The sequence below is a fragment of the Pollicipes pollicipes genome, unplaced genomic scaffold (genome assembly GCF_011947565.3).
Source record: "Pollicipes pollicipes isolate AB1234 unplaced genomic scaffold, Ppol_2.1 Scaffold_2555;HRSCAF=2994_pilon_pilon_pilon, whole genome shotgun sequence".
In the NCBI taxonomy this organism is placed as follows: domain Eukaryota; kingdom Metazoa; phylum Arthropoda; class Thecostraca; order Pollicipedomorpha; family Pollicipedidae; genus Pollicipes; species Pollicipes pollicipes.
The window spans coordinates 18,395,771-18,421,662 of record NW_023596136.1 but is presented as its reverse complement, the minus strand read 5'-3'; the positions used below and the strand labels follow the sequence as shown (position 1 = coordinate 18,421,662).

The 25,892-nt window shown below is 59.0% G+C and overlaps 2 protein-coding genes across 2 annotated transcripts in view; one reads left to right on the top strand and one right to left on the bottom strand.

Annotated features, from left to right (window-relative positions):
* Window positions 1-13,059, top strand: part of LOC119098695 (proteasome activator complex subunit 4) — a 28,569-nt gene extending 15,510 nt beyond the window's left edge. Inside the window, exons 18-34 of the mRNA XM_037221696.1 lie at window positions 327-466; window positions 1,259-1,373; window positions 1,855-1,980; window positions 2,513-2,701; window positions 3,124-3,314; window positions 3,735-3,864; window positions 4,105-4,566; window positions 4,961-5,075; window positions 5,754-5,896; window positions 6,483-6,593; window positions 7,077-7,314; window positions 8,040-8,117; window positions 8,698-8,834; window positions 9,164-9,346; window positions 9,634-9,759; window positions 10,766-10,969; window positions 12,330-13,059. Of these exons, the coding sequence (XP_037077591.1) occupies window positions 327-466; window positions 1,259-1,373; window positions 1,855-1,980; window positions 2,513-2,701; window positions 3,124-3,314; window positions 3,735-3,864; window positions 4,105-4,566; window positions 4,961-5,075; window positions 5,754-5,896; window positions 6,483-6,593; window positions 7,077-7,314; window positions 8,040-8,117; window positions 8,698-8,834; window positions 9,164-9,346; window positions 9,634-9,759; window positions 10,766-10,969; window positions 12,330-12,464 (2,823 nt within the window). The 3' untranslated portion in view covers window positions 12,465-13,059. The remainder of the gene's footprint in view (window positions 1-326; window positions 467-1,258; window positions 1,374-1,854; window positions 1,981-2,512; window positions 2,702-3,123; window positions 3,315-3,734; window positions 3,865-4,104; window positions 4,567-4,960; window positions 5,076-5,753; window positions 5,897-6,482; window positions 6,594-7,076; window positions 7,315-8,039; window positions 8,118-8,697; window positions 8,835-9,163; window positions 9,347-9,633; window positions 9,760-10,765; window positions 10,970-12,329) is intronic.
* A 98-nt stretch (window positions 13,060-13,157) lies between these two features.
* On the bottom strand, window positions 13,158-18,908 carry LOC119106101 (ADP-dependent glucokinase). The gene is made up of 8 exons (XM_037229701.1): window positions 18,732-18,908; window positions 17,828-18,109; window positions 17,468-17,604; window positions 16,994-17,157; window positions 16,140-16,246; window positions 14,898-15,075; window positions 14,463-14,588; window positions 13,158-14,111 (listed from the first exon to the last, which is right to left on the bottom strand). The coding sequence occupies exons 2-8, from the start codon at window positions 18,010-18,012 to the stop codon at window positions 14,013-14,015; spliced, it is 996 nt and encodes a 331-aa protein (XP_037085596.1). The 5' UTR covers window positions 18,013-18,109; window positions 18,732-18,908; the 3' UTR covers window positions 13,158-14,012.
* Between the last annotated feature and the right edge of the window lie 6,984 nt (window positions 18,909-25,892).

The following is a 25,892-nucleotide window of genomic DNA, read 5'->3' as shown; positions in this document are numbered from 1 at the left end:
GTTCTCGGCTGAACTCTTTTTGCGAACGTTCACGAGCTCTATGGTGACCGCCGACGGGCGGGGGAGGGGGGGCATCATTGTAATGAAGATGGGCGTGGCGCCCGTCGTGAAGAGTGGTCTCTTTGCGTCAACTGTCGTTGTCTATGCGGAGTTACTTTCATGGCGTGGTCACATTGTTTTTGCTGATTCTGTGCTGCAAACTTGTGCTTGTGACGGACATCTGCACCCCCGGTTTTGCATCAGCTGACCACTGCAAACCAAGCGTTGATGCCGCTGTATGCAGGTGAGCATGACTGGTTTGTTTGACCAAGTACCGCGTGCGCCAGATTCTGGCAACGGCCATGTTCCACTTCGGTGTGAGGCGGGACGAGAATGACGCCGAGATGAAGATGATGTTCAAGAGTCGCGCCTCGCAGGGCAAGGACTTCGGCCCCAAGAAGTACTCGAGTCGCATGCTGGCCGCGTGGTGAGTGCCCAGGGACCGTCGTCCGGCGATACTGGGCCAGGGGCCGCCGGAGGCGCGCGGCCCGAGGCAGGCGTGAAGCGACTTCCGCAGTCGGGAGTGGTGGCAGACGGCGGGGTACGGGAACGCCGGTCAGAGTTGGACGCAGCTCCGTTGGAGTTCGTTGGCGGTCATCGTGCTCTGTTAAACTGCCATGCTCCTATGGTGAACGTGTGACCGAACCGCCAAAAACGATCTATTCTAAATCTGTGATCGAACACAAGGTGTTAGTTGCTCAGTCGGTTCGTAAAAAAACGGTCATGTTGTCATGTCTTTTGTTTTGTTCTTCGTCTTGGCCTTCAAACTGATACTTCCTGTTTGGTCCAATCACCATCAGTGTTCTTGCATTGTGTCATTTTGTGTTGTGCCATTTCACAACATTACACGCCGTTGCCTCTATGCTAACCTTTTCCAATTGGAAATAATTTAGATATTTGGCCTCGAGCCGAGACAACTTGGGGAACAGAACGAACTTGTGTTTGCTCACTGGAGACGTGAAGACGTAAAGCAGGAGTGGATCCTTTTAAAATGCTACGGTAAACCCTCGCACTTCTATTGACGGGTTGCGCGTCCACGTGAGATTCGTGCTTGGCCGGCCCAGCCTAAATCAGCCTAGCTTTTGTCGCACCGCGCATGTGTCCGCATGTGAACCTGAAGCTGTATTTCTGCGGATGCTGGTGCAGCCAGCACTGGCAAGACACACTAAGCTTACCTACATGGTCTCACTAAGACACGCTCCCTGTTGTCGCTGTTCAGGGTACAGCTTCAGCACAACCAGCGTGTCATCTTCAGTCACGTCACGCCGCTGACGGACACGTTGAAGGTGGTGATGGAGGACGTGCTGAAGCTCTCCACCAACCGATACAGCTACGTGAGTCCTCCCCACTCGCCCGGCACGTGCCTTTACGATGACGCCTAGATATGTGTGGGCCAGTCGTGCGGTGAATTCATGGTCAGCACCTGTCTTACTGAACGTCCTATGCGTTCTTTTGGCTTTCCACGCGTTTCTATAATCATGTAAGTGCCTCTCCGCCGTCGTGTCGCCCCTGTTTGATTTCATACACATGACGCTAATTGTATTGCCAACGTGTGCTAAAGCATCGATGCGTGAGCAGCTTTTGCATTCACAAGCCGCCAGCAACAATGGACCTGTTGCATACATTTGCTGGGATCAGTGACCGTCCAGTGAACCTCGAGCCGGACCATCAGTGACCGTCCAGTGAACCTCGAGCCGGACCAGTGTTGCCACCCTCGGTCTGCGAGCCAGGCCGTTTGTGTCAGTGATGACAGTGCGGCATCGTACCTAGCCACTCATTGGGCGCCGCTGACGACGCGGGGCGTGTGTGGCGCAGGTGCGGCAGCTGGCGCAGAGCGTGCTCGTCATGTGCATGCAGAACTCGAGTCAGGCCTACATGGCCCTGTGGCCGCGCCTGGTGGAGATGCTGCAGACGCCCGACCTGTCGCACGAGCAGCTCAAGGTACGCCCTCTCCGTCCGTCCCCCAGCGGGCTGGACTCTGACTGGCGTCGGTCGTCTCCGTTGACTTCTGTTGTTCAGTGACACGGTCGCTGTGGCGCGCCGCACCGTCCGCGTGCCTGCCTGTTCGCCTGACGCGGTCAGTCAGACAGACAGACGGACGGGCAGGCGGGCACAGAGTGCGCTGCGTCGCACCATGGCGCGTCCGCACGCTCACTGGAGAGGATCCAGCTGGGGCATGCGCCGCGGCCCAGGCTTGGTTTGTGCACCGTCATGCTAGACGGGGCATGGGTGGCACCCCGAACAGATCGTATGATATAGCCCACAGCGTCTTGCTGGATTCAGTTACCTTGTCGATGAAGCTCTGTTTATCTTTGTTAAGTGCTGGCTTCGCGCTAGTACACGACATGTGCCACCAGCTCTTGGAGCAGCCACCGATCCCAGTCGGCGAGCCCTGTCCTGACAGTGTTCCCCCAGAGTGGGCGCCCGTCGCGGCCGCGGCGCTGTCTGACGCTCCGCCCCGTCCGGCCGGCAGGGCCTGCTGCACGTGGTGCTGGGGCCGGGCAGCCACTCACTGCTGCGCGTGCACAACTGGCCGATGGCGGCGCAGCTGTGGCCGGCGCTGCTGACGTGCGTCGGCTCCGAGAAGGACTCGATCGTCGTGCTGATGGAGCGGCTGCGCAAGGATACTGACCTGTACGAGGCGGTGCCGCTCCAGCTGACGGTAGGAGGCGAGCGCTGGCGACTGGGCCGCGACCGGCGGCCCGTCTGCATGCGGTACAGCGTACAGGCCGACCAGTTGGAGGCGTCACATGCGTCGCGTGTGTCGTAACGCTGCGTGTACAGACGTCACTAGTGTTGTCTCACCCTGTGTCCCTGGCCCCGTGTGTGTATGACCCTGATCGGCGGATGTCTCCCAAGTGTCTGCCGCTGGTGCCGTCTGACCCTATGCTGGTGTCTCCGTATTACTGCCCTGTCCCGGTTGTCTCCGTGTCTCTGCCCTATGCCGGTGTCCCCGTGTCCCTAACCCCGTACCTGTGTGACGCTGGTCACCAGATGTTTGCCGAGTGTCTGCCGCTGGTGCCGTCTTACTCTGTGCCGATGTCCCCATGTCCCTGATCCCGTGTCTGTGTGACTGGTCGGCAGATGTCTGCCGAGTGTCTGCCGCTGGTGCCGCGGCTCTGGTCCAGCGCGCCGGTGGCGCCCGGCTCCCGGCCGCCGCCGCCGGCCGTCAGCCCGGCCGCCGCCGACCGGCTGCGCGAGGAGAGCGCGCTGAACCGGCGCTGCTACGACGCACTGCTGGACCGACTGCTCTCGCTGATGGAGTCCGGCACGCTGTGAGTGACGCCGCGCGCCGGCCGGGCCGCCGCTCCGGCCCGCTGCTCACCGCTGGCACGGCGAGGCTGCGGCGCCCGGAAGGCCGGCCGCGCCGCTCTCCCCCCGGCGGACTGTGTTTGCGGGGGTCCTGGGAGGGTGACGTCGAGCCACTGTATGGTCATCACTAGGACGCTTGGTACGTCGGCCGTTTTTAATGACTGTTTTTCTCGATAAATGAAAATTGAGTATTCATTGTCGTGTTGCCTTATTGGCAGACTACATCGTGAAATCTGGCGATTGCATTGCTGACACAGTCGCCCTCCGCTACAGTCGGCATCCGTCGATAGAGCATTCTGCCTTTAAAATTCAAAATAGCTGGGAAGCACCGATCGTAAATGTGACGTGCTGGAGGCTTGTCTTTTAGATGTGTTCGTTTGCAGACACTGGCGACGGAACGAGCTTTGTCTGGAGTTTGTCAGCCTTCTGGTGCGGCCCGACGTGCCTGTGCCGGCCCGTGTGGTCCGCTTCTGCCTGCAGAACCTCCTGCACACTTCCATCTTCGTCAGAAAGGTGGGCGTCTGCGGCGGCGAGCCGGACATGCTGGCGTGCTCGCCGGATGAGCGTGTGCCCTGTGCTGTTGCCGGTCGCCCCGCGACGTTAAGAACACGGCTGTTATTGCAGCCCGGGTCATCAGCATGACTTCTCACGTCGCCTGTAGCGGGTACACTGAGACGCGGCCGGCTTGCGTCGCCGGCTGGCGTGTGGCGCGAGCGCCGGCTGACCGGCGCCTCGGCCGCCGCTGTCCGGCAGAGCTCGATGCTGGGCCTGGCTGCCATCCTGAAGCAGCAGAAGCGGCGGCACGAGACGGTACCGGTGACGCCGAGCACCGTGGCGCAGCGGCCGGCGCGGCCCTGGCCGCCGCTGCCGGCCGGCGACGCCGCCTGGCGCGGCTGGCGCCAGTTCGGCGAGCGCACCGACAACCTCTGGATGCAATACGACAGCGCCACGGTGCCGCGCGACGCCAAGCAGTGGGCCGTGGCCCGCTATGTGCACAAGATGAAGTGGGGCTACTCGTGGTGGCCGCGCGAGCTGCGCCTGTACCGGCAGCAACCGCAGCTGCAGGAGAAGCCGGCCGACGAGGGCGAGGCGGTGCGCGCCGTTCGGGAGTTCTTCAGTAACGCCGAGTCGGTAGCCAAGCTGGTGGGCTTCCTCAGCCTGGAGGAGCACAAAGGCAGGGACGTGTTCGCCGAGACTACCTTCATCGTATTTAAGGTATGCGCGCGCGCTCGGCCATGGGCCGTGGACGCGGCTGCTGCTCGGTTACCGCTGAGGCTGCGGGTGAATGTACAGTGACACCAGGTGTAGCGCAGCATTGCTTTGTGTGTCGCGTTGCTTATTTTACACGACTCGCCCACGTTCCCTATTAATACATTAAATGCCGTTTTGTGCAAACATGTATGTGCCATGCATTGGCCTCTTTCGTTTTCAGCTAACATTTGTGCATAACAGCAACTTATGGTCATGGAAACCTTAATGCTTATAGGATGAAGAAATGAACGGGACGGCGCAGTAGAGCTCAAAACCTGTAGTATCGATATGCTTAGTTGAACACCTCACAGAGCTTGTCACGTGGTTTGTGTGCTATGAATGCACGTGTCTGGCGCAGGGTCTGTTCCGTAACCACGGCGAGGAGCTGCTGGAGGTGTTCAAGCCACACCTGGACCGGCTGAGCAAGGAGGTGACCGAGAGCTCACAGAAGTGTCTCTGCGAGATTGTGGCAGGTGAGGTCGCCGCCGCCGCCGCCGCCGCCGGCCTGTCCGCCGGTGAGGAGGCGCGCCTCCGGAGCAGCGGGCCCGACCTGTCCAGACCGGGCTGAGCGGGGACAGCAGCGGCCGGCGGCCCGGCGGCTGGTCGGTCGTTTATCGGGTCGTGCCACTGCATGGCATTCTCTCGTTGGCTGATGCCACATGTCCAGCGAAGCAGCCTAGCAATGCGGGGGATCGGCCTCGACGCGTGCCATCGCTGCTCCCTTGCGCCATTATGGAGCAGCTCAAGGCCTCGGCGCGCAGGCCGCAGCTCCAGCCTTCACCGCCGTGGGTCGCCCGTCACACTCGCGCTTCTCGCAGCACCCTCCGGAACACGCTCCGCAGCGCAGGTCATCCTGTCCGCCGCAGACTAAAGCACGCTTATCGGCCAGAGGGGATGTCTTGCTGTAGCACCACAGGTCGGGCCGTTTGTGCCCAACCCGTGTCGCACCAGCGGATGATGTGTTCCTTGACCACTCCGTGCCGTGCTCAGTGTCGTGCCCCGAACCATGTCCCGCGTCGTGCTGTGTGCCGTGCTGTGATCCGTGCTTTGTCCCATACCGTGCTCCATGTATCCCGTGCCGTGCTCCGGCGCGGTGCTGAGCGCGCCCCGCCGTCCGCCGGCGGCGGCTGACGCGGCGCCCCGGCCCGCAGGCGTGATCCGCGGCAGCAAGCACTGGTCCTTCGAGTCCGTGCAGCGTATGTGGGAGTACCTGCTGCCGCTGCTGCGGTCCTGCATCGCTAAGATCAACCAGGAGACGGCCGAGAACTGGGCGGCCTGCATCAACCACAGCGTGGTACGGCTGTCTGTCGATCGGGACCGGCGTGTGCCGGTTCTCCGCGCCGGCGGAGGTGGCTCACTGAAGTGCTCCGATTGTGGGACGGGTGTACCTTTAGGGTGTATCAAGATACCCGCCCTGTGGCTATCTTACACAGCACGATCTGGGGATGTTGTCAGTAGCTTTGGGCCTGAACCTGTGGTCCGGATGCCTGCTGATGCTCTGCCTGTCAAAGTTGGAACGCCTGTGGCATGCAGCATGCCAATGATCATGTCACGTGACCTGCCCTGCGCCACCGAACTCCGGTGTTCCTATCGTTTCCTCTCCGTCGTCTACATCGTCATCGCCTTCAGTGTCTGAGCTCCGTGAGGGCCGCGCCAGCCCAGAGCATGCGGTACATTTATTCCCTGTTGAGTCAACCGCGGGTCGCGTAAGTAGCTGCCACCAGAGTACAGCTAAGAGCGTCAGTGGTGTCTCCCGGCGAGCGGTGGACGCCCTGCCCATGGTGCTGAGCCGCGGCCTGTAGAGGCCGGGCCGCCGAGTGTAGCGCGAAGCGAGACCGTCTGGTGGGGGCGGACCGTGACGCGCCGTGTCGCCGCCCCAGGCCGACCGGGACCCCAACCGGCACCACTGGCTCATCGAGGAGATGATGCAGCCCGTGTTCGGACGTGACGAGTCGCTCTTCCTGCTCGGCATCCGGCTCTTCCTGCTGACGGTGGGTACGAGCTGCCGCTGCTGACGGCTGCATCATGGCAGCATGCTTACTGTAGGCTCTTCCTGCTGACGGTGGGTACGAGCTGCCGCTGCTGACGGCTGCAGCATGGCAGCATGCTTACTGTAGGCTCTTCCTGCTGACGGTGGGTACGAGCTGCCGCTGCTGACGGCTGCATCATGGCAGCATGCTTACTGTAGGCTCTTCCTGCTGACGGTGGGTACGAGCTGCCGCTGCTGACGGCTGCATCATGGTAGCATGCTCACTGTAGGGTAACAAACGACGTGACGCCAGGCTCTGCACCATTCCGGTGTTTTGGAATGCAGATTGCTTCTGTGTGTAATTCAAACATCTTTTTTGTTTTGTTTTCCCCCGCAAGGCTCACATCTGTTGGCCCTGTGAGTCGTGTGACTGCTTCCTCTGCGCCCTCTGGCCGCACGTGCGGGGCGGGAGCGTGACGGCGAGCCTCTGTCTGTCGGTGTGCAGAGCGTGATCGGCGAGGTGGAGTGGCGCGGCGCCGAGCTGCTGCACCGGGTGCGCGACATGGTGATGCCGCACCTGGACCACCCGTACCAGAACATCCGACACCGGCTCGGAGGCGTGCTGAGCAAGGTGTTCCAGCTGGACGTGTACGGCGGGCCGGCCTCGCTCAGCCCGCACTCCGACGCGCTGATCGAGGCGGCGCTGCCCCAGCTCGACCTTCTGCTGGCCGCCGACGGACGCGGTGAGTGGCCCCGCTGCCCGACGGGTGAGTGGCCCCACTGCCCGGCGGTGGACGCGGTGAGTGGCCCTTGGGGAACGCGGTGAGTGGCCCTTGGGGAACGCGGTGAGTGGCCCCACTGCCCGGCGGTGGATGCGGCGAGTGGCCCCACCGCTCGGCGGCGAACGTGGTGAGTGGGCCTACTGCCCGGAGGGAAACGCGGCGAGTGGCCCCACCGCTCGGCGGTGGACGCGGTGAGCAGACCGATCACACTGGGCAGACCGTCGTGTTGGCCGCGACTCGCCGGGAGGAGCTGCCACCGCCCAGTCTGCTTGGCCCCCGGGCCCGTGGGTTTGTACGCTGGCTTGCGTGCCTGTGTCTATTGCCCGCAATTACTGGAGCATTGTAAAGTCAAGCTGCAGATTTTGGGACTTTCTTTCCTTTCCTTTTTATCCGCGGGTTCGGGCTGTTTTTTCATCAATACGTTTGATCTCTGTTCGCAATACTCCCTTCCTCCACGTTGTGCAATACGTGTTACACAGCCATTATTGCAATGTGATACAGTGCTGCGCGCCGGATGATAGCTTGCACAGACGTTCCACGGCGTTACCGGCGCGTCAGCCGCCCTCGGCGTCGCGTGGCTGTGATGTTTTCGGTCTGGCTCGGGCCGGGCCGGGCCGGGCCGACCTTTGGCCCTTGCGACGGCCGGGGCCGCGCCAGTGACGCCGGGTCTACCCGCTCTGTTGCAGCCAACGGCGGCGCGGCGGAGACGGGAGCGGCGCCGCTCAGCAGCGAGCGCCAGACGGCGCACCGGCTCCTCCAGACCGGTGGGTGGCCGCCGGGCCCCGGCGGGTCCCGGCCCTTCCCCGTACCACGCACGCTCATCCGTCACACACTTACTGTCTGATGGCGCTCCAAAACCGCTCCCGTGGGAGGTGCAGGCGTGGTGGTTGGGGCGATGATGATGATGGTGATGATGATGATGATGATGATGATGATGATGATGATGATGATGATGATGATGATGGGTGGCAGAGATACAAATGTTTTCACTTTAACACGGTAGTGACCACGGGCACTGGTTATTTTGGGTATGCTGGACCATTAACGGTGTACACGTAAACCAGAGCGTATTTATTTCGGTTAATTCATAAGTCTTGTCTCTGCCTCGAAATGAGGAAGTCAAGTAAGATATTGCCTGCCAAACTGTCAGATCGGGGACCATAGAGATGTGGCGCTCCTTCCTGACTGATTGCTACCCACGTGCACCAGAGTAAGCTTGTCGGCGTGTCGACCCGCTCATACACCAGCTGGATCGGACCACGTGCGTGACTTGGTGTGGTGTCGACGGCCGCCCGGCTCCGGCCGGCCGACTGCGGCCGGCTGACGAGCGTGTGTGCTCGGCAGTGTGTCAGTACATGCTGTGCGGCGCGAGCACGCGCCTGCTGCGCTTCGTCAGTCCGAAGCACCTGCAGCTGCTGCCCTACCTGTGCGCCATGGAGTCGTACGACATCGACCGCGACCTGCAGGCCGACTGCGTCCGGGTGAGGGGAGCGGCCGGAGCCGGCCCGGCTCCCGGCTCCCGGCCCTCAGGGCCGGCCTGCCGGTGTCGCCGGCGCCCCGCGCCTGGGCCCCGTGCTGCGCGGTCAGAGCTGCGCGCCAGTGCAGACGTGGCCGCGGAGCGATGCTGGGCCATTTCGGAGGCTCACTGTGTTTTTCGGGACTTAGAGTGCTGCAAGTCATCAGAAATTACCTCAGCAGCGACAAGGTGCTATATGTCTGACGTTGGAGCGCATCGTTCGTTCGGGTCTTTCCGGTCCCTTCCCTCCCGCTCTAACCTGGTCTCCGTGCTGACGCCCTCGTGCGCCGCCAGACACTGCACGCGCTGGCAGTGCTGCGGCACGACGGCGCGGCCATGGCGGCGCTGCTGGCGGCCGTCGGTCGCGTCATGGGCCATGCCTACTGGCGCGTGCGCGTGGCCGGCCTGGCGTTCCTGCAGGCGGCCGCCTTCCACAACATGTTCCTGCTGCTCCGCAACGGGCCGGCGGCGCTCACGGTGAGAGCCGGTCGGCGTGGTGGTGGTGCAGCGTCGCCGGGCTGGGCCGCGCGCGGCGGACGCGGCGTTGCGGCCGGCGTGTCGTCGCTGTACAGTCGTGATCGCGGTGCGGCTGCGCCCCGAGGCGCAGCCGCGCGTCCCGTACCGGGTGCGTCGTGCTGAATCACGCCACGCACAGTGGCTCTGTGCCTTGCCGCGGCTCGGCGCCGTGCGGTGTTGGTGGCTGCCTGTGTGCCCCGTGTAGCGGCTGTCTGTGCCGAGCGTGACTTGACGCGTGCTTTCGCCAGGTGACGGAGCTGGTGGTACGCGGTCTCCACGACCAGCGCGTGGAGGTGCGCGAGATGGCTGTCCAGGTGTTCTCGGGCCTGCTGCACTGCGGCTTCATCGACAAGGCCCGCCAGCAGCAGCTGCGGGTGAGCAGGAGCGCCGCACACAGGCCGCCGACCGACCCGTGGCCGCTCCCCGGCTGCCCGCACGCCCCGCCCCGCCCTGCCCCGCCTCCCGGCGCCTGGGCTGACGGGCCGCCGGCCGACCCGTGACCGCTCCCCGGCTGCCCGCACGCCCCGCCCTGCCCCGCCTCCCGGCGCCTTGGGCTGACGGGCCACCGGCCGACCCGTGACCGCTCCCCGGCCGCCCGCACGCCCCGCCCCGCCCTGCCCCACCTCCCGGCGCCTTGGCTGACGGGCCGCCGGCCGACCCGTGATCACTCCCCGGCTGCCCGCACGCCCCGCCCTGCCCCGCCTCCCGGCGCCTGAGCTGACGGGCCGCCGGCCGACCCGTGACCACTCCCCGGCTGCCCGCACGCTCCGCCCTGCCCCGCCTCCCGGCGCCTGGGCTGACGAGCCGCCGGCCGACCCGTGACCGCTCCCCGGCTGCCCGCACGCCCCGCCCCGCCCCTCCCTGCCCCGCCTCCCGGCGCCTGAGCTGACGGGCCGCCGGCAGACAGCGGCGTCCGGTATCGCCCGTCGTGGGGTTTGCAGGATGACGGCATACTAACTCCAATTGGGGCTGACTGTGAAGCGTGGCGCGTGGTAGTGGTCTTGATGTGAAATTCAATAGTATGTTGGACATCATGGAATCATGAACCCCTTCACCAGAATATGGTCGTAATGGGGAGTGTTGTACATGAAACAATTGGACGAAACTTTGTGGATCGCCAGAGTCGGGCTTTAGGGAGGTCTAGACGATTTATATTCACTTCATCCAGTTTCTTTTTCTTTTAGTTCAGTTGATGTCCCTTGCCACGCACATGTGCTCTGCTCCGCTCTTATCATCTGTGGCACATACTCAGCCAAATTCGGACTTCTTTGTATGTGCCTGGTCACCCTCCAACCGACATATGGTGTCGGTCAAGTCTGGTCGCCGTATTATTGCCGTGGAGACCTGACCTGACCTGTATCTCGTGTGTGCATTGGGCAGGCCGACTTTGAGCAGATGTCGGGCACGAGACTGCGCCAGCGCGGTGCCACCCCTGCCGACCACGTGGCCCAGCTGCGGCAGCGGCACACCGGCGTGCTCGGCCTGTGCGCCTTCGTCAACGCGGCGCCGTACGACGTGCCAGAGCACCTGCCGCAGACGCTGATGATCCTCGGCGACCACGTCAACGACCCGCCCCCCATACAGGTAAGCCGCCACACCGAGCCGCCTCCCATACAGGTGAGTCGTCATACCGGGCCGCCTCCCATACAGCCTAGTCGTCATACCGAGCCACCTCCCATACAGGTGAGCCGCCATACCGAGCCGCCTCCCATACAGCCTAGTCGTCACACCGAGCCGGCTCCCATACAGGCGAGCGGCCATACCGAGCCGCCTCCCATACAGCCTAGTCGTCATACCGAGCCACCTCCCATACAGGTGAGCCGCCATACCGAGCCGCCTCCCATACAGCCTAGTCGTCACACCGAGCCAGCTCCCATACAGGCGAGCGGCCATACCGAGCCGCCTCCCATACAGCCTAGTCGTCATACCGAGCCACCTCCCATACAGGTGAGCCGCCATACCGAGCCGCCTCCCATACAGCCTAGTCGTCACACCGAGCCAGCTCCCATACAGGCGAGCGGCCATACCGAGCCGCCTCCCATACAGGTGAGTCGTCATACCGAGCCGCCTCCCATACAGCCTAGTCGTCACACCGGGCCAGCTCCCATACAGGTGAGCCGCCATACCGAGCCGCCTCCCATACAGGTGAGCCGCCATACCGAGCCGCCTCCCATACAGGTGAGTCGTCATACCGGGCCGCCTCCCATACAGGTGAGCCGCCATACCGAGCCGCCTCCCATACAGGTGAGCCGCCATACCGGGCCGCCTCCCATACAGCCTAGTCGTCATACCGAGCCACCTCCCATACAGGTGAGCCGCCTCCCATACAGCCTAGTCGTCACACCGAGCCAGCTCCCATACAGGCGAGCGGCCATACCGAGCCGCCTCCCATACAGGTGAGTCGTCATACCGAGCCACCTCCCACACAGGTGAGTCGCCATACCGAGCCACCTCCCACACAGGTGAGTCGCCATACCGACAGCTGGGTCGTTACACAACCAACGTCCGTGCAGCCCGCATAGCTGGGGCACGACAGAGGAATGGCGCTCGTATTGCGGGTCAACACCTTGCACTGCCTTTGGCGCGTGTGTGGCTACAGTGAGCTGACGTCGCGTAGGCGGCCATCGTTATCATCTCGTCTGAGAGAGTTACGCGATGTGTCCACTGTTCGGTGCTGTTTATGGCTGTCTGGCTGTCTCGGGAGCCGCCTCTCAACAAGCATTTGTGTTAGCATACGCGCCATGTGCGTTGCGCGTATGATGTAAAAGTTGGGTGCATTTCCGTGGAGCGACGCGCCGGCTTTTACCGTAGTGCTCTGAAGGGATGATCGCTTTGCCCTGGTTCCTGGTCATTCAGAGGCGAAGAGGACTGATCAGAGGCGCAACTGATCCGTGACGTGGCAATAGTGTCGTCTTGTCTTCCATTTCACTGTGTTCCGTTTCAGACCACGATCCGCAAGACCATGATGAACTTCAAGCGGACGCACCACGAGAACTGGCGCCAGCACCGGCAGAAGTTCACCGATGATCAGCTGACGGTGCTCACCGACCTGCTGGTGTCACCATCCTACTACGCGTGAGGCGGCAGCCTGCCACGCGCGGCTGCCAGCTAGCCGAGCAGCTGACACTGCCCGGCCGTGGCACGGCGGCCCGGCCCTCTAACCCTCAGCGGACGGCCAGCCGGCCCGTCAGCTGTCCGCTGCCCGTCACAACACCCACGCCTGTCTGCACCGAGAGTTCCTGCTGACCTGTCTACGAGCGGCCGGGCTGCCGGTCAGCCCGCGGCCCCGCACCGCCCGACCCGACACAGCCCCGGTTCTCAGTTCACGTCCTTAGCCGACGCCGCCGACAACTGGCCCGAGCGGGCCGTCTGCCGCCGTGCGCGGACCCCCGCAGCGTCCCCGAGTCTTCAGAGGTGGCGGGCCTCGGCTGAGCGCCGCCGGTGGCGCCCACTACCTCGCCCTCCCATTCCCCGGCGCGCGGTGGGGCTCCGCTGGCCGAGCCCCGTTTTAGCTGATGACGCCACGCGCGCTGCCCGTGGGGGCGGCGCGCGGCGGCTTACCGGCGGCTCGCCCCAATGGCGCGCCGCCGCACGTTATATTATCATGTAGTTTTGCAAATTGTTTGATATCTTTATCTATGAGAGTTGGTGACACGAATATAAAGACGTCAGAGCGGGTGTCTTTGGAGGGTCGTTGTGCGAGAATTCGGCGTGGTTGCGTTTGTCTATTACCGCATCGCGCACGTGGGCATAGGGCTGGTAAACACAACAGTATTTCGTCACTTCTATTGCGCGGGCGCGCCGAACACAAACGGATACAGAAAATAATGCACACCGTGCTGAAATGGGAATCCAACCCCCGGCCGTAGCGGAATGGATGACTGGCTGGTCAAATAAACGATGCGTCCCGGCGTGGCAGACTGCGCAGCGTTTGGAATGATGGCACTCACTCCGGGTCCACCCCGCATTTTGCTTACAGTAAGTACCCTGATCGCCCGCTTGCTGCCCGATTTCATCGCGTTGGATGACCCCAGGGGTCACAAATGGGTGGACACGTGCACATACGAGCGAAGACAACGTATCACGGACGGCACCGTCCATTGAACATATCACCGGGAGATGACCATGTCGTGACGCTTCGTTTCAGCGCGCTGCCACCTCCGACAGGCGCAGCGAGCGGGATGGTCCGGTCACGTGGCGAGTCGCACCCCTCCCAACCGAACAACAGCCCTGATCACTTGGCAAAAGCCACAGCATTTTGATAGTCAAGACTAGTTTAACGAGCTGGCGATCTTACCTGAACTTTGACCACATTCGGCGACGAGGCGACTGGCACGCCGCGTCTGGTGCTGAGCTCAGTATTCGCCCCATATCACGGTACGCTTCACCCCGAGACGTTAATTTCGGTGCCCATTCCAAACAACTCGAAAAAGGCCACCTAATCTGCTTGGAAACCACCGACCTGTTGGTCCCAACTGGCATCTTCGCACAATCTCCTCGTGCAACGCTTGTCCGGACGGGACAAAGCCAACCGTCCCGGCCGTTCCCGGCCGGCTGCGAGCCGGCGCGGCCCCCGCCGCCAGGCCGCGTCAGCCAACAGCGGGCCGGCATGTTCCTCAGCCGCCCGTCAGAGGATCTGCGGCACCAGGCCGGCCGACGAGATGTTGTCGCCGCCGCCCGCCGTCTGGTACACCTCCGTGCAGACCAGCACAGGCGCCACGCACATCTGGAACAGGGCGTATACTGAGCGTAAGGACGATCCACCGGGGTGCGCGTCGGGAGCGGCACGGGCGGAGCGCGAAACGAGGCAGCGGTCACGCAGACGCGCAGCACCACCGCACAACAGACGGCCGTCACTGGGGCCACCCTCATCCGAAAGATGGCGCCAGTCGCGTGCAGGGCGATGAGGCAAACCTCAGCTCGTCACAGCACACCTTTGCCCAAGAACTCGGGTGTGTCTCCGCCGCATGGCAAAAATAACTTCCACACGAATAAGATATACAGGACCCATCAGTTACGGCGCACGCCCCATAAGCTGAGCAGCGCCGGGCAATAGTCCCTGTCGCTCGCTATGCACCTCGTAGAGTCCCTCGTTCCAGCAGCTGACAGGCCGGGCCGGGTCGAACGGCACCCGTCGGCTGCCCGGCTCGCCAGACACTGAGAAGCTCTCGTCCATGATGAGGCGCGCCTTTCTTGTGTCCACCTGGCGGCGCAGCGGGAGGCCGATCAGCCGCCGGACCACGGCCAACGTCGGGCGGCAGCCGGCTCGCGGCACGGCCGAGCAGTCAAACCCAACAGCCTCCCTACGGCGAACCGCCTCCTTATAGGATGGGGGGGGGGGGGGGCGACACCGAGTGTCATCTGATCTCCCCTCGCGCACGGTTAAAATATACAGCTAGCGCGGCTGCGGTGACGTTTGGCTGAGTCCTCTGATGCACCCTCACTGCGTTCCAGCTGACCGGCCCAACAGCACCAGACCCGCGTTCCGTCCCGGCCCGGGCCGGCGGCGTACCTGTTTCGTGCCGCAGATGTGGCGGTGGGCGGTGAGTGAGGCGCGCGCCGCCGCCGACATCGAGTTGCTCCAGATGCCGTCGCGGCGCGTCATGATGGCCTGGAAGGCCAGCGTGTGCACGTGCAGGCGAGAGAGCGGCCGGCGGCCGGGCTCGGCCGGCGCCTCCTCACCCAGCACCCTGTCGGCAGCGCACGCAGCGCCGCAGTCAGCCGGGGCTGCCGGCGGCCGAGCTGCGGGGACGGCTGCGCCTGTGGCCAGTCACTCCAATGTACGGCGGCATTCGACACCACAGCCAGACTGCAGCCACATGTGGATTACGACAACTGAACAAACACATAACTTGCACTTGAACGCACACCGCGTGTATCCTTATTCGAATGATTTTTTCTGGGCCACTCGCCCGTCTAGGAGCGCTACATTCGTCGTAGGTCTGAGCATGGAATGGACGACTTAAGTCTCCTTAAGCCGCCTCGACTGGCTGACGCACTGAGGCCACGGCCACTGCAAAATGGCCACACCCGGACAGATTCAGCGCAGGCAGTTTTGTTCACTGCTGAATGTGGGAACGATAATGTCATTAATAATAACTGTAAAGCCGAAAGCCTTGGATTTAAAATAGCGGGGGGAGACAGAACCCTTGGACGACGGAAAGGTGGTTTTATTGGCGTGGCCGTCTGCTTCCATTAGTGGCGTTTTCGGCGGGCTCATTACGGCGCACACCTCGCAGATGGACTGTGCTGGCCTTGAACAGGTGTAGCCCAGGGCCACACCTGCCACGCATGAGCAGCGATCGATCCGGCTGCGCTGGCCGACTCATCGGGCCGGCACCGCGCTCCGCGGTGGCCCGGCGCAGACGGGACGGTAGGCGCCGCACCAGATGGACGGCACGGAATCTTCACAGAGAACCCGTTTGTAAGTGCAGTGATAAACCCAGAACTTAGCTGACCGGTTCATCGTCAGATTCATCCAGACCCGTTAAGCCAGACCGGTTTATCGTCTATCCCATGGCGGACGGATGTACTCGGTGTCTGCACGCAAATTACAAAAAAAGAACCAACCTCGAAATGAAAGGCCGCCATTACAATTCTGCGCCGCTTTTTAACTCTTGCCATTCCAGAAGTCGCCATAGTGGCTGCATGCCTGGCCGCAGCAGTGCTGTAGTAGCGAGTTATCTGCCCCGGTGGGGGGGTGCGCTTCCCCCCCCCCCCCCCGTCCGCAGGGCGACCTGAGAACGGCCCGTACCTCATGACGGTGCGCATCTGGTCCAGCACGGTGGCGACGCGCGGGTTGGCGTCTGACACCAGGCTCACGTTGCCGTACAGCACCATGCTGTGCAGGTTCGGCAGCTCCTGCGGCAGCGGGGTGGCCGGCGGTCAACGGGCGCACTATAGGGCCGCACCGATGTCGAAAGAAGACTCCCCAACGCCGCCGGCACGATGTTCGATGATTTTTCACCCGGTGCGCACACATAAGTACCACCGGGGCATCACCGCACACGCATAACCATCCTCCGTTCAAAGAAGGAGAGCTAACAACATAATGGCATGGATCTACCGATAACACAAAAACACCCAAAGATCAATACCGCAACTGGCACCGCCACCTGGCCCATCTCTTTTTGCACACGACTCGGGGCCCAAGTAACTGCTGTTACCAATTGACGCCGGCGGCGAGAAGGGGCAAAATTTCAGACCATCAGGCCTGCACCACCTGCGGTTGCGATCACACAGTTGTGCGTTACTCACCCGCTTTCCCACTTTTTAGACTTTACCCCCGCCTCTATCCAACGCAATGACGGAGCATGTCGAAAAATGTTTGCTTCGACTCGCCTTTGAACCTACAAGACTTCAAGCAACAATGTACAGGTCAGACGCTAGGGCTCCGGCGATTTCACCACGGCTGGTGTACTTCTTCCCTCGCTGCTCACCAGGTTTTCTATCAAGCAGCTATCACCCATTGCATTTCTCAACTAGTTGACGACTGGATACGGCTGCTGCGTACCTAAACGCGTTCAAATCACTCGCCAACATCGTACACGGGCGGCGCACCGGCACCCGGCCGGCTCGCGCGGGGCGCCGGCTGCTGCGTCACTTCACCTGTTCGTTCATGCCCATGGAGTCGACGTAAGGCGTGACCATCTGCATCATCTCGCGCAGCAAGCCGGTGTCAGCGAAGCTGGCCATCTCGAAGTGGATCTTGGTGCGGGCCGGCTGTGAGCGCATCTGGTCCCGCAGCAGGCGCAGGCGCTCGGGCCGCGCGCCTGTCGGCAGCAGCCGCTCCGTGGGGTCCCGGTGAGGGGGGGGGGGGCAGAACAGCCAGCCAGTGGGGGGAGGGGAGAGGCAGAACGGCCAGCCAGTGGGGAGGGGGGAGGCAAAACAGCCAGCCAGTGGAGACGGAAAGGCAGAGCAGCCAGCCACTGGGAGGCAGATAGACTGATACAGCCGGCCATGGCAGAAACTCATGTTGGTCCATGCATGCCTCATTGGCCCTGTTGGACCTACACCCGAGTCCGCCAGAAAATCATATGGCGCGATGTAGCCGGTGGCGGTAGCCAAACGTCGGGTTCTCACCCTTCTCGAATGGGAAGTTATCCATCATCTGGAGTCCCGAGACCACGAGCAGGTCCGGGTCAAACTTCTTCAAGGCCTCGCCGAAATCCTCCAGAGCAGAGATCGTGGGATTGGCCACGTCGCTGTGAATAATAAACCTGAAACATATACGCAAAGCTATACACATAATTCCCGTCTTTAATTTCGCAGTCAACATCTGGGACAGTGCAGACCTTCCGCTCATTCGCCATTGCCCCAGCCACCTTATCATCTGACGCCTCGATAATAACCACTCGACTTCTATTGCCCCACGAAAAGGAGCGGTGCCGAGCTGCACCACCCTGCCGCCGGCCATTGGTCGGTGCGGAGGGGCGGGCTCACCTGTTGGCGCGGGTGGTGGTGTGGCCGCACCAGCTGGCGTCGGCGCCGTACTCGAGGATCAGGTGGACGTCGGGTCGCGCCGCCTCCGGCCCCACCACGCGCACGTCCTCGGGCACCTGCTGGCCCGGGTAGCGGCCGCTGCCCAGCAGCACCGAGCAGCCCTCGCGCGCGAACCGGGCCGCCATCACGGGCGCGTTGCCGCCCACCACGTAGCGGGCATCGGGCGCACTGCGAGCCGCCGCCACCAGCTCGGCGAACAGGTCCGCGTCCGAGACGTACCGTCTGAGGCACGGAGGGCGGCGTCGGGAGGCCGTCCGGCGCAGGGAGGTGCCATGGAACACTAGGGGAGACAGCGGCACACCGGCGCGAACAAAACGGCCCCACTGGAAGGCATCGAAGAGATGGAGAAAAGAGCAACAAACTGTGCTCCTGAATACCCAGCGTTTTATCAGCATCATCATTGACAATGATGGGACAAATTGTCCTACTAGTGGAACCAACTATGCGTTCATCCGTATTACAAATAAGATGTTATTATGGGACATACACAATCCACACATATACTCCTTGTTGGTATGGGTTTTTTTAAAATACATGATGGCATGACCTGGCGGCCCGGGTTATGTATGACACAGTTCTGGCAGATTTAATAAGCAATGACTGGTCAAAAGGTGGCTCAGAGAAGTGCAGTGGATCCAAGAATGATACAAAATGTTTCATGTAAAGTCCTGGGCGTTACTTTCAGCCAACAATTACCCACACAGCTACAACATGGCCGTGGTTCCAGCTGTGTCTTCATATTCCCCGGCCGCGTTGGAGTGGCTGCGACGCTCGCAATCACAGCAGCAAAACGTCATGACATAATCCGTGAATTCATCGCCGCGTCTGGTCCGCGGGTACTCACTCGGCGGCGGCGCCGTGCTGGAAGAAGTAGAGGAACGTCTGATGCAGCTGGGACGCGATCGTGCAGGAAGCCGTGGTGGCTGGCGCGCACGGCGCACTTGCCGCCGTCCAGCACGTGCAGCGCGCGTGCGAACAGGTCCATGCAGCCGCCGTAGCCAACAGCGACGCGCGGCCGCGGCCGGGCGGCCGGCGGCGTCAGCGTCAGCTGCTCGGCGCGAAGCAGGCTGTCCAGCACGGCGTCCAGCTGGTCCGCTGGCTGCCGGTACCAGATGGCCAGCAGCACCACCAGCAGCGACACGGCCGCCCAGCTCAGCCGACTGGCTGCTGACATTGTCTGATCTCTTCTGTCCTATGAGCATTCAGGGCAGATGTTACAAGCTGGCTGTTGAGGGGACCATTGGTCAGTCCCTTCAGCTTTACACATGCATGGAGCTTACATTATGAGCTGGCTCTGGCAGCCACCATCATCTCCAACTGTGGCTGCATGGTCTCTCAGTAACATCAGACAGGTAGAGTCAACCATACAGCCGGGCTATGCTGCCTACCACCATCATCCAATGCACTAATCTCTGCATGCATTTGTGGCTATTGTTTGTAAAACTATCCACCCAGGTGTCACAGGTTATCATTATAAACAAGGTGGCTAATCAACACCTGCGAGGCTGCATCTTTGATGCATCCCATTCCAGTCACACAACTAATAGTGTCTCAATGAATTATCATATTTATGACAACCAGGCACAGGCTCCAGGCAAACTGTTTTAACTGGGTGGTGGCCAAATTGGCCACTGATACCAGAGGAGCAGGAGAGGTGAGAGGAGCCAGAGGCAGCACAACTATTGGTACCAAAGTAGCAGAAGAGGAGAGAGAGGCCAGAGGCAGCAGAACTGCTAATACCTGAGTAGCAGGTGAGGAGAGAGGAGCTGGAGGAAGCAGGGCTCCTGATACCAGAGCAGCAGGTGAAGAGCGAGGAGCTGGAGGAAGCAGGGTTCCTGATACCAGAGTAGCAGGTGAGGAGCAAGGAGCTGGAGGAAGCAGGACTACTGATACCAGAGCAGCAGGTGAGGAGAGAGGAGCCAGAGGCAGCAGAACCTAATCTGTAGCAAAATTTAAGGATGACCCTATGATGTTCCATGCACAAAACATAAGATAACAAATCATTATAACCCTTAACCCCCTAGTGCCAGGAGGGTTTCATGTAGAATTCTGTGTCACTGTGACTGCATGGGGTGAAAATCTGTCCTTGACAGCAGGTAAGCCCTCCAAATATGTCTCATCAGCAGAGCATTTTTTGCTTGCTGTTTCCTGCAGATACTATGGCTGTGACTATGAGTTAAATTTAATAAAAGTCCAGTGAAACATTTGCAGCATTATGATGCAGCCTGGGGCAGCTAGGTAAAACAATAGTCAACATTATAGACATATCTTGTTCTCTTGTTAAATTGCCAATGCAATTTTGTGGAAGAGCAGCATAATTTAGTGAACAAAACAACACAACTAGAGAAGATAACACCATAGTCTCCGAGTGATTAGCTTTGACAACACAAATGGAAGACTGAAAATAAAATCATAAAATGCAGGGAGATGAGAAAAATACAATGATGGGGTAACCTCACAACAAGCAAATATTTATCAGCGCCTCCAGCCTAGCGTATTTAAAGCAGGAGGAGCTTTCAAGCAAGTGATAAACCCCATCCACAAACCAGGGCACTCCAGTCCCTTCATATCAGCAAGAAATGTCTCCAGCTCCTATTGCTTCATTGTTTGCATTATAAGTTCAGAATTCTCATTCTAAATTACTCATTTTGATGATGCACATCATGTAGGAAATGATTACCTGAAGACTCAAATGCATAAATATATCAGCAGCCAGGAAGGAGGTGCCTGTTAGACAGCATTAAAGAGAAAACATTGGCTATATTGATGGTATGTACTCGATGTTTCCTCTACATCGTCGTTTCATCAGTGCTTATCGGTATATTGACGGTGACCAGGAACAAAAACTCACGATTCGCAACAGCCCAGACCCCATTTCTAAAAAATGCGCGATGTTACGACACTAGATCCACGGCACCCCGGTGATGCCCCGCATATCAAAACTCATCCTTCCGCCTTTGCACATCAACACATGCTATACATGACGTGATGAATGGCAGGGATCAGCTCCACATGCCAATCAATACGTACCACCAGGGAGCACTCCTCGGTGAAAGTACAGATGATCCCAGGACGGCCCGCTGCGAGCCTGTTCGGGTTTCGTCACATACCGGCCAAGGCTATCGAGTCACCGGCCTTGAACATCCCCGGGTGCGGTTAAAGTCTTTTACTTTGCTCTACACTCAAGAGCTTTTTTATTAGTTTTGTGAAAATATTAAAACAGGTGATATCACTGGGAGGATTTGGTAACGGTTCAAGTGTGGTACACTACTGACGTTTTTCAGAAGATGTTTGTTTTATTCGCTTTGTTGTGTTGCATTGAACTTGCACCAGTAGTGCAGGCGGGGGGACACAGGGCCACGTGCCCCCCCCTCTCCCTACGATTAAGGGCCCGCTGATTTGAGGGCCCGATGGGCCCGAAAGGCCTGCCGGAGGTCTCATTCAGAGGCTCCGTCCCAAAGGGCCAGGCACTTCAGTGCCAGCCAGAGGGCCCTTTGCGCTAATAAGGGCCCACTGAGTCCATAAGGGCCCACATGTCGGTCAGACACCACAACTAACAAACAGTCGGCCCTGTGACGGCATCAGCCTAAGGGTCCATTCTCAAGCAGGGACAAAGCCGGAACCAGCACTGCTACATTTATCCGGGCCTCACAGCGCCTAACAGAAGCCTCCGAGCCTGTGTTGTCAACGTACCCCGAGTCGGCCACAGGCGACGTTCGAGGAGGCCAGAAGAGCCTAGAGTGTCCAACGGGTCTGACGATCACCTGCCCGACTGGAAGGTCTAGGGGCATTAAATGCTGGTCGACGTCTTATTCAGGGACCCCGAACTGTGAAGATGGACCCTCAAATAACGGCCAAAGAGCCATTTGCGTCGATCGGGGACCCCCTGAGTCGATATGATCCTATATGTCGGTGCGGTACCACCGTACTACATAGTCGGCTCCGTGTCGGTATAGGCCTTAGGACCCACTTCTCAATCAGCTATAAAGCCGGGACCAGTGATTTACTCTAACCGGGGGCCTTATACCTGACAGGGGCTCACAGCGCCCAACGGGGGAGCATGGAGGGGCCTGTGCTCGCAAAGGCCCGAACCGACCAAGGGAAGTGCTCGATGAAGCCCGAAGAGGGGCCCGGGAGCCACCGGAACCGACTATCAAAGGCCCGGCTGTAGGGCACAAGGGTGCAAAGGACTGTCTGTAAGCACATAAAGAATCGTGGCCCGTTAGGGTCGTGACCTGAAATATCAATCAGAGGTCCTCTTGCACCGTTTGAGGAACCCCTGTAACAATGCGGCTGTCTAAATCGGTCAGAGACCACGAACACCGAACAGTCGGCCCCAGGTCCGTCCGAGCGCGTGAGACCCATTTCGCAAGTAATGACGAGGCCGGGGTCCGCGATTTGCAATGTTCGGAGTCCCTGGCACAACGAGGGGCTCCTGTATCGGTTAGGGGCCACAGTGCCAAACAGGGGTCCCGTGGCGGCAAGTGGCCCGGAGTCGGCGCGGAGTTTACAGTGGCCGGAAGAGGGGCCGAAGAGTCTCCCGAGACCAAAGATCAAGGGCCCAATGGGATGGCTGGAGGGACCGAATGGCTGGCTGTAGGCCACATTAAGGGCCCCACCCAAAGGGCCGTGGTCTCAAATGTCAGTAGGATAATCTATTGTACCGATAGGTACCCCTGAGGCAGAGTGCTTCTCTATTTCGGGCAGAGATCACGGAAAGCGAACAGTCGGCCCCGTGTTGGTCTGAGCTCTGAGAGTCATCTCCCAAACAGGGACGAGGCCGGGCCTGTGATTTACAGTAATCGGGTTCTTGTATCGTTCAGGGACCCACAGTGTCTAACAGGACATTCTGTTCCAAGGGGGCCTCGAATCGGTCAGGGGAAGATTTGCTCAACAGGGACAGGGATGGGAGCCCGAATGGCACAAGTTCATGACATATTGGTCAGGGACCTCTGAAATTGTAGGAAACATAAAAGCTTATGATGAGCGCTCACATTGAGGTAACAGAAGAGTCCTGCGTCAGTCAAGGCCCCAAGTACCGAACGGTGGGTCCTCCACCCATATTCCAGCATGGGCCCGTTAACACACGCCCGGGTGGTCAGTTGGATACCCTACGCTCGGGTGGCGGTGGGGGTCAATTTGACCCCGTTGATATCTCAGGACCTAAGAGAGCTAGAGACACCAAATTCACAGGATGTGTGAATTATGTGAACATGTACGTGAACTCACTTAGGTATAGTTTGAGGTTCCTAGGCCATGACCTTTGGGTCAAATAAGGTCAAATAAGGTCAAATTCCAAGTTGGTCTCCAAAGGGCCCTTGGAACCTAGATCACTGTTCTACGAAAAGTTCACATGCTCATCTAAGGTCAGTGACATCGTTTCACCTTTTGGGGGTCATGGTGACCAAAATCATACAAGACTGCTTTTAATTTTGCATTTGGATATGCGACATATATTACGCTAGGGGGCACATTCTTAAAAACAAAATGTTGACCTGAGTCGTTCCAGGTCAGTTACCTATTCTGACCTTGAAGAAGTCTATGGGAGGCGTACAATGCGGTTCCTATTGTTGTACAATAAATTTGGTACATAAATTTGATATTGAATCTGATTATATGAATCAAAATATAATGAATTATTTGAATATATAATAACTTTGGAATGAACACCAGAAACTACCCCATACAGCAAGCCCTACAGTAATAATGCAGGTTGATTTTGACCCTGGTCTGACCTTCATACCTGACTTTAGGTCAGTTTAATTTGTTCATTCAATTGTTGTGTTGCCTAATAAAGTCTCAGAAATATATGGCTTCGCCTAACACTCCGTTGTTGGATCAGATTGAGCGACTCCATAGAAATTGCCTTCGCTGAAACTATGGCCTGAATTTGACCTGCCTAGCTCAGTGACCGTAAAAGGTACATCTAAATTGTTTATGCCAGACCATCAACTATTCAGTCGTCTACAGCTATGCAAAATTGGGCGTGGCCACGCCACGCCAAGCGTTTCTTTACCGGAAAGCTTGGAAATCATTCCGGGAAAACCTTCGGGGGGTCAATTTGACCCCCCCCCCCCCGAGGGCGTATTAAGCCCAACTCGAGAATTTGTGCCAATCTGACCACCTGTGAAGAGCAGGGATGCTATTGTGTTAATGACAGTTCACGTGTCGACCCGGTATCAACTGTGCGGGTCAGAAGGTCTCCCCCGTCAGGGAGCGGACCAATGTGATATTATGCATCCCTCTAACGGCCTTTGGATCAGCCAGGGGATGCCGCCCCGTGTCGCCAGAATGACGGCCGGAAAATACATCGCGTGGGATAGAATGACCCTTCAGACCTTGACCGGGAACAAAAATGTGCCCTGTAGTGTTGTAATGAATGGGGGCCCATTTACCGGAAAGAAATAAGATGTCTCACTAGTGTTGAATGAATTGGGTCGAAATGAGGAACGCACAAGGCCATCCCATGTTTCCCCGAGAACATCCATTATTTTGCAGAATCGACTAATGAAACAAATGACGTCAGAAGAATTAGGCATGCACGCCGGATGCCGATAGTGTAGTGGTTCATGCGCTTGCGTAAACTACTGCTCGTCCGGGAAACCAGAGGTACGGGGTTCGAATGCCCGCGGTGCCCGCCCTTCTCACCAGGTGAGAGGCCGGCGGCGCCATATGGCCCGAACAGCTGAGTGCGCCATAAAGCCCCCGTGATACGCATGTAGCATCGGCGAGCAAGGACAGCGATGGTTTCGGTAGCAGTTTTCGTAAAATCGAACGGCGTTGTCCGCTGTAAGCAACGCCAGGGGGCGGGCGCCGAGCGCAACAATGACCATCACAAAATAATGTGTCTTAAGGTCAGTTTTTTTACTGTCAACTCAAGGCAAAATTGATCTCGTGGTAGTGTCTGGCCTATATTCCAGTTACAGATGGTAAGCATTTGTAATATATATATATATATATATATATATATATATATATATATATATATATAACATCGGAGATAAACATGTCCTCAATATCAAATGGGCCAAAACCGGCGATTTCTGGGGTGGTTCTTTTACTATCAGGGGGCTCTCTGTCAACCCTGTGCCCCTTACCTTGCCAATGCTTTGCCTGTGCCCCTGACTTGCACCACCCCTAGGCTGCGTCGACTGACTGGCGGGGCATTAACGGCGCGGTGACAGGATGCAATACCGTGGCATGCAACGAGGAGGGGGTCACAGTCTAATGTCGCAGCGGTCACTGCCAGGCCGCGGTCGTCTGACTGGCGCGGGTGACGGGATGCAATGTTAGAAAGTATAGCCGTTATTCGCTGCTGAATCAGAATGCATTCCTATTCGCCACATGACCTCGTCTGAATAATGTGGTATTAATTTTTTGCCGCCTGTGCAAAGCCTTTGATTAAACTCGAATCATTGTAAACGTATTTCCGATGAACAGCTGACAATATAAAGTCCATCCGTGATCTAAAATCAGCATTGCCCTCTTTTGATGATTTGGGGCGTAAATTTCCACGCATGACCATGTTCGTCCGGTGCATGCGTGCGCAGTGCTTTGCGTTCCGTGAACATAACTTCGGGCGATTTCAAGATTTGACCTGGAGGACATGCACGTTAAAGATCCCTCACATTACCAACGACACCTACTAGTTATTTGGTTTATGATGTTTCCGCTTCACTGCCGACTTACTGAACTCCAGCCTCGAATGACCTTTGGAGCCGTCACGGGCGCTGATGAGGTCGATCGCGGGACCACTCCACACGTTCGGGATCTAACACGCAGGGAATGCAAAGGCGTAGGGAAGTAAGATGTAGTGAAGGCCAAAGGCCACTCCCAGGTCACTTCTTTCCAGTCACGAGTACTGATGAGTGCAGTCACGAGTACTGATGAGTGCAGTCACGAGTACTGATGAGGTTCGTCATGTGACCAATTCACACATTGGGGATTTCAAACGCGGGGAATGCAAAGAAGTAGGAAAGAGGGGGGGGGGGGAGTCAAGGCCGAC